We start from the raw sequence: 12,159 nt of genomic DNA on the forward strand, positions 1-12,159 counted from the left end.
ATGTGTATGACAAATTCTGCTGAAAAAAACAAAAACAAAAGTTCGAAAAAACAAAGAAATACATAAAAAATGATAAAACAATAAAAAACATAAGAAATTAATTTTGGTACTAATTTTTTTTTTACTTACAAATGTTCGGAATGTCACTAGGAATATTTACACCAAAAATCAGCATTCCATAAGCTTTAATAAGCCAATTACAGACGAAAATGAGGTTTTTTGCATATATTTGCATAATTAATTGATTTAAAATAGAAAATGCACATTTGTTGAAAATTTAACTTAACAGTCTTGTAGATTACATCCGGCTTTATGTTCATGCAAAATTTTGCGGCGATTGCGCGATCAACGGCAGAGATCTGAAGGGGGGGCCATAATGCCCCCCCAGGAATTCAAGCTTGCTAAATAGCCCAGGTAAGTTAGGGTTAATGGCAACATTTTGTGGTATGTAAGGCAAGAGGCAGTTTCTTCCAGCGCCTATTCATCAATTGACTTCATCCACCTGTTCATTTTGCTCTTTCTCTAATTAACCTGTAGCACCCAGAGGTTTCTTTTAGTGGCAGCATCTGTTTATTGCTGGAAGCAGTTACATTTCACACTCCTCTGCATGGGTGTAGACAAATAAATATATGGAGAGCTGCGTGCAGAATAGGGTTGTGCAAAAGTCATATCAACTTGGCAAATCTATGCACAAGTATTAAGGGGCAGCTGTTGGCTGTTCAATGTTTTTCCAGAGTTGCTCCCTCAGGTTGGAGAGGCCATATGGTTAGATTTAAAGGGGCATAGTCCCCGTTGTGAAGAGGGCGCTGTTGATGATACTGCCAATCACTGTTAGCATTGATACGAAGATAACCGAAGTTGAACTGTCATCAAGAGTAAAGTGCGTAGCTGTTGCTAAGTAAAGTTGCCTTCGTTGTCATCTCTGCGCATCGCGCAGTCTATAGTAATGCCAAGGTGCGTGCATATGTGCTTGTTATTATGACATCACAAAAGAAGTTTGCTAAAGCTGTCATCCCCCTCAGCCGAATCATGAGCCGAACTGTGATCCGACCACTGACTACAGTGAATCGGACTTCTTCGGACTCGGGAAGTGGGCCAAAGCGTAAGCGCTAAAGAGGAGTCGATAGCGTAGGTCTCTATAGGAAACTTGCGCCGTGCGCCCGCGTATGCATTTGACTAAAACACGGGGACCATGCACCTTTAATGTTGCCAGGGTGGATGATGTAATGCTAACAGAGAATGATAGTGTTGCAACCTCTCGGCCATGAGATAGCAAAACAGCGTATCTACATGCAACCTCCTTTCCAGTAAATCGAGGTTTAAGTTTTGCAAAGGTACAGCTCTTTTTCTGTTTTTGTTTAGTACTTCATATCTTACCCGAAAAGGAGCAATCAGTATCAACAAAATATTGCATGCAAATTGATTTCACTTGACCCATTATTTTTAAGAATAATGTGCACAAATCAAAACATAAATGTTATTTTACCGCATCAACCAAGCTTTGTAATTATTGCTACGGCAAAATTATGTGTCGTCAATGGTGCTCGTTCATGTAACACAGTGGACTGCGCATGGTTCTGCAGTCGGTGCACAGCGCGCAGCCTACTACTGTGTATATGGTAAAACAATGTATTTCACTCAGATCCTGTAGATACGTTGTTTTGCCAAGTTCATGTATGACGCATGTTGAGAAGGGGCAAGCGTATCGTCGCTTATGTTGATTTGCCAACAAAATTATGACAATTCCCACTGGGAGGGGATGTCGTATCTCAGTCACGGACTGTGTTCTGATTTAAAGATTTGTTTCAGAGTTAGATAACACTAAAACGAACGAAAAAATGTGACTAAGTTAATTTTCATGAATTTTCGACATACGTTGTTTTGCCATCTCAATTCCGCTCGGCGCCCCCCCCCCCCCCCAAAAAAAAAAGACAAAACAAATCAACAGACAAATATTGAAATGGACAATAGCATTAGAGTGGTAGTATACCTAGTAAGAAGGAGCCTCCACATCGCCTGTATTAAGAATGCATTTTCAGAGCTTAGCTTTTGGAGAGTACTTTAGGAAATAGCAGAGTATCACAAATCATTTCCTTCTATGTGACAATCGCTTGGCACCGTTCTCTCATGAATATTGCTGTTATTGATGACTTGCTGCTCTTGCTCATGTGTTCCGTTTCATTTATGTCCTGTGTATTCCAGAGAATCCTCACATGTTTTCCGTCAACGATGCTTTCACGTCAAAGCTCTTCAGAGTGAAGATCCAAACGGGTGAGTGAATGTGGCTTTTTCATCTGTTTCCCCTTCAATCAAAGTATTGCGACATCATAATACCATGAAGTCAAGGTACAAAGCAATGGAAAAAAAAGAAAAGAAAAAACAAGCAAATGTTCCATATATCAATTCTATAATGAGAATGTCGGGTGTTGGGATCATGTGGACCCTGTCGCTAGAAACATCTGCGAACAAGTGTCCAATGCTACGCAGTCAAATGGGCCCCATTGCTAGAAACATTTGTGAATGACCGTCCAACATAAGGCAGTCATGTGGGCCCTGTTTAATACAAACGTTGCAATTAGATGCCACTCCATAAGTTTAATGCGACTTAACTCCCAATCAAGCTGAAGTGCCCATTTGGGAAATCACATGTGGTTTTAAAATTTAAAATGCAGAGTTCCCAGGATCTGTCCCCAGGCACTGTTCTCAATGTGAAACCTCAAAACATGGCAGCTCATAAGCTTGACTGATGTAATTACCAGGACGAGATTGACTCTTCATGATTTATGATTTAATGCTGTAATGTAACTCATGATCACCTGTCATCAATTATCAAAATAAATGACTGCACACCAATGTATCAAGGCTGTCAGTTGGTGGATAGCTTTATGTTACACTTCCCCTTTTAAAAAGAAAAGACATTGCTACTCTCTCCTCTACATCAATGTATATGATGTTGATGATATTTTTTCTCTTTCTCAATTTTCTTGTTTGCCACAGTGGCAGCCAAAGGCGAATCAGAGCCAGAGAGGAAAGAGACGAGAACGAGAGTTGATGAAGACCGCAAGCATGAATATCCTTTTCATCAGCTGATTATTCACCGTACTGCTGTCATAGTTCAGCACACTTCTAACCCATTTCTTCTCTCTATTCCTCAAAAAGATGAGATAGATTGAAGGATTACTAGTTTTGCCAATTTTACATCAAATTTACAGTATTTCTGTTTGTTGAGCTTCAGGGTTGCTAGTTATGCATTCTCTGTTGCTTACATAGTAGCAGTTTTCTTTGCTTTTTTTTTGGGGGGGGGGGGTGGTCTCCTTTTGTTCCCTTTGCCTTGTATAGTTTGTGAGAATGTCTTCTTTGTTTGACAAGTCAAGATTCTGAACATGTAGGGATGACTTCGCGTAGGGGGTTTAGACTTAGAAACCTGTAGCATAAGCGCTACAGTTGCTACTTCCATACACCATCTAGCCAGTGCATTAGCAGTGTGTACTTAGTAATTGATTCTCTGATATCAAAGAAGATTGGCATGTTGCTCATAGTGTAACAGGAGGTTGTGTTTGCGCTGGTAAATTATGTCAAACAGGGATTCTCTTTTCCCTTAACGGCACTTGCACGATCGAAGCGGCCATCGTGAGGATTATGAAATCGAGAAAGAAGATGCAGCACAATGTTCTCGTGGCAGAGGTGAGTCGATCAAAATTTGGGCCCCTCTGGGAGGGGCGTGGGACAAGTACCACTCGTTATATGAAATTGAAACCGGAAGCGGTCTCTATTGGGGGGGGGGGGGGGGGGGGGGGTTGGTGGGCTTACGATAATGTGCATACCAGGACGATACTAACCTATATTTCATTTTAACTGAAAATACAACATTGCAAATACATTTCCTTTTTTAATTTTGGTAAAAACTGGTGTGTGGTTCTCGGAAGTGACTACCACACCCAGAAGATCTCTGCAGGTACTAGTTGGATGGTCGCCATTTTCAATTAGACATCTTTGAACTTGATGTTCACATCACTATTGTCACTTAGCAAGCGTGACTGTTTGTGACATTGGTGATATGGAAAGTGATGACATGCAGGGGCCAAGAAGACCAGCAAGTGCAGAGTGAAGAAGGGAGAGTAAAATGGAAGGAGGAATGAACATATATCAGGGGGTGTTACCGTGACCCTTAAATGCCCATCGCCTCCCCTCCCCCTAAAAATGTTCCATGGCCCTTGTACATGTGTCAGTGTGTGTATGTATGTGTTAATATTAGATGCATGGCAGGCAGGAAACATTGATGGAAAGGTAGGATAAGCTTTTCAGGCAGTGTGTTACTTCCATTTCCAACTTCCTCCCCCCTGTGCAGGTGACAGAGCAGCTCAAGTCAAGGTTCCTACCAAGTCCCGTTGTCATCAAGAAGAGGATAGAAAGCCTGATAGAACGAGAATACCTCGCAAGGGCACCCGAAGATAGGTGAGGAAACTTTGCTTGGGGTGTCAAGTTTTCTAATCTGTACAGTGCACTCCCGTTATAATGAACACGGTTATAATGAAATTTCATTATAACGAAATAAATCCTCTGGTCCCAAAATTATCACCATTAAAGTCTGTGGTACAAAATTCGCTTATAACGAACACGGTTATAGCGAAATTTCCGTTATAACGAAGTCTTTTCCGAGCGCCACAGACAAAGAAACACAAAAGAAATGTGCTCCGTTATAACGAAATGCGAATTGCTTTCGAAAATACGTAGCGGAACATGCATTTATAGCGTCTCTGCATGGGTGAACGCTTCACACCACTGTGTGTTCGCTCCTTGTGTCACGCACAGTTTTTTAGGGGAACTAGCGTTTATTATTGTAATACAGTTATCCCATCACATTTCACATAGCTTTCCAGTGTTTGATGAGTATTGAGCAAACATAATATGATATATATACGTGGTTCTTTGTTTTCGTTATATATTGTATTTGTTCGGTTATAACGAAATTTCGTCATAACGAAAGAAAACTGCCGGTCCCGAGCATTTCGTTATAACGGGAGTGCACTGTACTAATATTATTTCTGCATTCATTGAATTCACATATATATTTGATGTACATGTAGATTCCCCTTTAACGGGCAATAATACTGTGGTGGATAGGGACCTCATTTGCAGAGCAAAGCAAGAGAACACAGTACAAAAGCTGGGGTTAAAGGAGTTGTGATCTACAAGGCATCACAGGGTCAAATAGAATAGGTACAAGCTCACCTCGACAACAAATGATGGCTTGTGTCACTGCAATTAGCGCCAAGCATGCAGTTGAATAGTGACATGAGACGACATTTACCTCGGTAATCAGGTTCAGATGAGAAGATGATTTGGAGGTGCTGTGAAATTACTGACTCGTGTCGCAGAAGCGGTAGGATGAACGGAAAGTTGAAAAAGACAAGGACAGATACAAGCCACTGATCGAGAATGTTTGTAAATTTGTACGCGGTGGTGCTGACTGCTAATAGTGTATCTATCACTTGTATCATTTAGGCCTGATTGATCAATTCTGGCCCTGTGTAATGTTGAGTTAACACTGAAACACTGCTCTTGGGAATGACACTAGCAATTCATACACTACTTATGTGAATGACCTGAGCAATTCAGTCAGCGTCTTTAATATTCTGTTTATCTTTTTTCACCTCCCCTTCTCTTTTTGTTCTCTTTGTCATTGCAGGAAAGTTTATACCTACGTAGCATGAATTGAAGATACCACCACTTTGTACAGATTGGCAACATGCAGATACTCTAACTACCATGTGAAGAAGATCTCTCCACTTGAGGTGCAAGTGGATATTCCTCTTCTATTATGCGCCCCTGTTTTTTTTTTCTCTCTCTCTCTCTCTCATGAAGTTTGTAATCAACGTCTCTGGATGATCATTTTGTAATTTGAACAGTCTATGGAAGAACACTGAATTCATTTGTGTATGTTGATACTAAAAACGTGTTTCCAGTTATGTTGCATTGAGAAGAAAACTTTAAAAACATGGCAAAAAATAGAGAGTAAGTTAAAAAATCATGTCTACCACTTTGCTGAAAGTTGGTGAGAATTTGTAACACGGAACACTTATCACCAAAGATTGATGGAGTCACGTCCTTTCTTTTGCACCTGTCCTTCAGTCGAATGTCTCTCGATCCATCTACATTCTTTTTGTTGTTGAGCTCTCAAACGCTTCTGTCTGTTATTTCAGTATAGTAAATAGTGTATTTATAACACGGTGTGTATTTGGTTGCATCAGCATCACTTGACTGTAAGAGTCTTTTGTTGGAGTGCACGGTAGCACACTGTAAACCGTGAATGTGTACACAGGCAGTGGGTGTTATAAATGCACATTGTATACTGTTACCACTAGTGTGTACTCTTGTTAAGTACTGTGCTAGACTGTATGCACTCCAAATACATAATTGCAGTCCCCTCCCCCTCCCCCTCTCCCCCCTTGGAAGTCTGTTTCACCTTGGCTAAAGTCAAGATGAAATATGACTTTCTTGGTCTAATCATTCATCTGTCACGCATATATTCTGGAATGGTGTGTTCTAGACCATGCATCATTATTTTATGCACTATTCTCCTACCAGCCTCTACTCTTGTATCTGTGATCTCTCGTTTTATCTATTTATCTATTTATTCTGTTTAACTCTGTTTCTGTTTCTCTCAATCCTTCAGCTGCCTATCTGCTACGTCTACTCTACCGTTAATCTGTTCATCTCTTTCTTAGAAATGCCTTTACCTCCCCCCTCCCTGTGTGATGTAAACTGCAATGCAAGCCTAGAAGTGGGGACAGAGTTATCATGCGTTGCGTGATGTCCAGCCAGTCTTTGGTGAATTTCTGGACATACAATATTCCTTGGGGTGCGAGTGTCGTAGCTCTTTACTGACAACAGTAACAAGGACAGCGTAATAATTTTTGGGCAAATATCGGTGCTAATGTAAGAAACACTTCCGTGACAAATTCAGATTCGATAAAGTTCAGAGTTGTTGTTTTTGTATATTCTTTTTCTGTCCTTTAGGAAGATGTTTGGTACATTCATTCTCCTGTTTGATACTGTTCCTTGTGAGATTTTGAAGTCTCCATGGATTTTTCACGGGACCTCCAGGTCCCTTTCGGCATTTGGTGAAATGCTGCCATTCTCAAGTCTTTGAAATTCAATCAAGTTCTGACTATGAATTGAACGTCTTATTTGTCGTGGTCTGTCAACCCCACGTAAATCATGCAACGATGTTGATTTCCATCTTCTGTGCGATGCCATCTCATTCGCTTCCTTCCATTTTGTGTTCTCAAGAGCTTTTGCGAGGCCTTACTACTACTACTACTCGGAGGTTGTGAGCATTTTGTGTCCTTTTTTTTGTCGTTTTGATTCTTTCCCGTTAGTATCAGATGCGTTTCATATCGCGGGACCGGTATGACCGGTATGCCTGCAGATGCTTTTGTTACCAGTCGCACAAGTCGTTAACCAGCTGCTAGGTTCGTAGCTGCGTAGTATTGTAGGGCGTGCGTGGATAATTCTTGCGGTGGATTTAAAGGGGGCTGGCATCTAGAATAACATTTGAAACAAGTTTATTTTAAAGCATGTTTCCTTGCACACTGACATCGAAAATTAATCTAGCTTTGTTGAAGTCTGCTCAGAGCAGTATGCATTAATACTTAGACCTCCATACTTCAGCATTTTTCAATAATCTTAGCAACTACCAAACAGTGAACTGTTATGTTTTGTTTTTATTTTTGTTATGTGAAAGACCAAGGAAATGATAGAAGGCATAAATAAACTGTTGTAGGTTTCAGGTAAGTTTACGTATCATTGTTCCCCAGGTTTATGAATATTGTTTTCTTATTTTGTTTCTCACCGGGAAGGGGTGAAAGTGAAATATTTCTCTTCTGCAAGTATGCACTCTTTTTGTCCCGATTTGTCATTGTAGGAGAGGAAAGTGATTTATAGTTGCACTTGCGGTAAATTCACACAGGAGGATTTTTGGCTATGAAGGCTATGAAGGGGAAGAATGGGAAAGATTCCGTAAATGTCTGTCGGGCAAAGAAATGAATTATTCTGCAGCGCAATTTGCAATGATGTGAAGCCGGTTAGTGTTACAGTGAATGTGTCGGTAGCAAAATGTCTTGTCCAAGAAGGCGAAGTGGAACTGAGTTTTGCATGTCTTGCCTGATTTTTTTTTTTTTTTTTTTTTTTAAAGTTGCCTAGGTTGTTTGAGCCCATAATGTTGGAATCTAGGTGTGTACGTATTGTGTACACATGTGAGCAGTTAAGTTTTATTCGTTCGTGTTTGGTCCAAGACATGCCTATCTTGTATGATTTGTATACTCCTATCTTTTTGCGATCAAACTTATTGTAAATTTGGGCTCCTGTTCACGAAAGTGGTTAAAATCAACATGGTTTGAATTTAGTCCGTGGACTAAAATAAGCTTGAAATCGGCGTACCTTTTGCATGCCCGTATCAACGCACAATAATAATTGGATATCTGTTGGCAGATGCAATCTGTCGCACTCGTTTTATGCAGAAGAAATTTGCATAAACCCTGGCCTAAATTTAAACCACCTTTGTGAATTCGGGCCACAGAGTCCTTAAGTATATGTGACGCATTGCTAGTTTCGAGAGCCTGATGGGGTTGCGGAACGATGATTTTGGTATGTGCGTGGGAGAATGCATGTGGGAGACCAAGAATTGTCAGACGTTTATGGTTGGCTAAGCCATGAGATGAGCTCTGAAATTAGCTGAAGATTGCTGTGAACACCATGACAATTTTGTCTCCGCCATCTGGACATCGGAGGTCTAAGGAATTGGCAGAAAAAAAATATCGCAACTCTTAATTTTTCTGTCATGATCACATGACAAAAAAAAAAAAATTGGATACCATGTGCCCAGAAACTGTTTAGGTGGCAGAGTTGCTTTGAGAGGGAGATTTCTACCGCGAGACCTCTTGCAGAACAATTCTGAAAATGAAAAATGATAGTAGAATTGAAGTCCCATGTACCCATATCCATTAATAGTACCTGTAAATGTCCATTGCTGGTTGGTAACCTTAAAAATATATTTTCTATTTTTTATTCTGTGGGCATGTATGTTTGGAATACATGGGACCCCACATTACAAAATCATTAATTTTGCACAAGATTCTGCAAGTTTCTGTCAATATGGAAGTATTTATCACCAAAAATGATACTTTGGTTTTGAAGTCTCCCTTAGAAGGCATCCAATTGAAAAATGAAGTGTGATACCGAGGGATCAAATTGTACTCGTGTAAGTTCTACAGTAGGGTCTGCACATGTGGATGATGTATGGACTGCTGTTAATGTATGTGATGCAGGTCTGACCAAGATGTTGGATTGTGTAAATCTACTGAATGTGAGTTTACTTGGGGTCTTCAGAAGGCTTTTCCGAGAAGTGTGAAACACAAAGCAATGGGCAGTGTATGAAATACCGGCACAGCCAAAAAGCTGTGACACATAGGGTACGAATTGGAGTGTGTCAAAAGTCACTGTAACCACTAAAATTTCTTTTACTGTATAATCCCTAGTGCTAATATGTGTATCTAAAATGTCTTCGTCCAATGTTCTGCGAGAAGAAGGTTAAAGAATACTATAACTCTGTACCTATTATATCTTGATGGAGGGAACGGCACCCATGGAGATCGTACAATGTGTATGTCGGCTACATTGGAATCGGTCTGCATCTTACAGTTAATTTCAGTATCACACATTCTGTAAAAGTGGATATTTTCGCACGACTAATTTTTCGCCCTCAGCTGGGCAAGAAGAGTTTCGCGTGTTTTTAATTCTGCGGAATCAAGACATCAACTACTGGAACATATGGCAGGCAAACATATTTCGCGTGCTTTTATTTTCGCGCTAGGTTCTGGTTGCACGAAATGCAGCGAAAATTTCCACTTTTGCAGTACCAGGTATATCATTCGTGTAGAGGCAGAAGAACATAAAGGGTCATTGATTTCTCTGTCCCATTGAAAGTACTACTACCATGGCATGAAATTTTCACTAATTGCCACTGGCATTCATGCAAATTTTGTGAATCTTGGCTCTCGCCAAATTTGCAAAATTAAAACGCACACTAAAATTTCTGGTTTGACTGTACTCTCTGACGCACAAGCCTTTCCGCTGTCAACCGGGTGCATCTGTGAACGCAATTGAAGATAGAATGATATGCATCAAGTTTTGCTTCCAACTAGTCGGGGAATACAGCAGTATCGCAGATTGACAGCATTTTTAGTTCATTTTTCTGTTTTTCTCAGAATACTTCTTAAGGCATCTCTCGATCTCTGCAGGGTGTGTGTAATGAAGTGTGTCCAAACCTAATGTGGATACAGTGACCAATTACCAGTATGGTTGATAGTGGTCCGTCAAGTGCAAGGGGGAGGGGGGCAGTTGCTCGCAACAAGCAAGCCAACATGCATAATCATTTATGGTTATAATCCCTCACAGCAATAGGATTTCTGTTAATGATATCATTAGAGCCCCAACGCTGCTTGCCAAGCCACATTAGTCACCATTTTTTTTTTCTCGCTCTGGTTTTTTCTCTTTTCATCAAAAGTATCAACTTTGGTTTTGGTAGGATGGCAGTTGGGTGAAATACAGAGGTCACTTTAGGTTGCAATTTCTGCAGATACCATTGATAGAATATGTATAATCAACCCCCCCCCCCCCCCCCCCCCCCCATTGTGGAGTATGCACATGGTTGTCTGTTTGCCTACAAAGCAATGTCCTTGGTCCAAGTTAAATGATTTCGCAGTTTGGTTGCCATGTCAACAGAGAGAAAGATTTTGTTGTGCAGAGTTTAGGTAGACTTTTGCACTTATGTCCAGTTTCAGCATATTGTATGATAGAATATACATCTAACAATGCCTTCTTTGTACCCGAGGTTTACTCGTCTTTTCTTTTTAAGACAACCCATCAATATTTCTGTACAACCTCATGAAGACAGCTGGTGCGGTTTCTGCGACCTTTTTGTTCGTTGTATCGCTTCTGGTCAAATATCTTTCCGAGTCAAGGCGGATTGTGTGAATTTCCAATAAAAAGAGCACAGGGAACGAGTCATGGATATATTATATATTTATTACATAGACCGCATGATTTTATTATTATTTTTTTAAAACACCTAGTCCTCATATTCTTGTCTCGTCCCAGCTTTGGGGGTTAGGGCGTGATTAAAGATTGGAGTCACAGATCTTGAAGGAAGACTTGGAAGTGTATAAAAAAAAACAATCTGTGTGAATGTATTTCCTCTTCAGATATCTTGTGCCTCTGTCCTGGCGTGTCATGCAAAGAAATGTCGCCCGTTAAAACGCCCTTGACCGTGCAGAAAGTACGCGAGGAACATGAACCTGCACTTTGGTTGTGCTATCGATGAGCGCAAACAGTGAATGAACAAAACGTAACAAAATATGAGGACAGTTGAGAAGAGAAAGAGGAAGCCCAGTTGTGCTGGGTTTCAAATTTTTATTCAGTGAAGAGAATCTGAGATTGTATATTGCTGACTCTCTCATATTTGTTGATGTGATGGGTTCGTACTATTCTTGTGAAACAGAGAATGATTAAACATTTTAAAGTATGAATCCAACTCACTAGGTAAGCAAAAAAAAAAAAGATTAAAAAAAACCACGATTGTCAGAACTATAAATGTACAATTACATAAAGCATGGTGTTCACTAAAATAAAATGTAAATGTGTTCAGGTTTATGACAAAAGAAACTATGTTGTCGTCTTCTCATTTCTCCATTTTTTGTGTGTTTGATAGAAGTGAATATCAGACCAGCGAAGACTAAGTTTGATGAGACGAGAGTGAAATTCTACAAGCACAGCAGTGAAAATTTGCCATAATCGGATAAAGATCAATTAAGTCATGAAATTGGGAAGCTTTGCTAATTTTAACAAAATAGTTGTTGAACAGTCAATGTGAATATGCAGATAGGCTGGTTGATGTTGTAGTTGCTTCACAATTTGTCATATACTTTGTATACAAAATATTGCAATTTCCAGTTTTTTGTTCAAATACAATTTTTTCCCAGTCTCAAATCCTAGTATATCTGACTGATCCTTAACTGGAAGTTATTCAGCAAGGAATAACTTTGTTTCACATTTTCAAAGCAGAAATATATTATTTTTGTCATTTTTTTCCACAATCAA

General features: G+C 39.9%; 1 protein-coding gene across 1 annotated transcript in view; it reads left to right on the top strand.

The window, feature by feature from the left end:
• LOC139727656 (cullin-3-B-like) overlaps positions 1–9,398 on the top strand; it is a 30,598-nt gene extending 21,200 nt beyond the window's left edge. The window contains exons 16-20 of the mRNA XM_071638635.1: positions 2,203–2,271; positions 2,998–3,070; positions 3,615–3,684; positions 4,349–4,455; positions 5,690–9,398. Of these exons, the coding sequence (XP_071494736.1) occupies positions 2,203–2,271; positions 2,998–3,070; positions 3,615–3,684; positions 4,349–4,455; positions 5,690–5,714 (344 nt within the window). The 3' untranslated portion in view covers positions 5,715–9,398. The remainder of the gene's footprint in view (positions 1–2,202; positions 2,272–2,997; positions 3,071–3,614; positions 3,685–4,348; positions 4,456–5,689) is intronic.
• The last annotated feature ends 2,761 nt before the right edge of the window (positions 9,399–12,159 follow it).

This window comes from Diadema antillarum, unplaced genomic scaffold (genome assembly GCF_040938485.1).
Source record: "Diadema antillarum isolate AM-2024a unplaced genomic scaffold, OU_Dant_1.0 seq00000139_RagTag, whole genome shotgun sequence".
Taxonomy (NCBI): Eukaryota; Metazoa; Echinodermata; class Echinoidea; order Diadematoida; family Diadematidae; genus Diadema; species Diadema antillarum.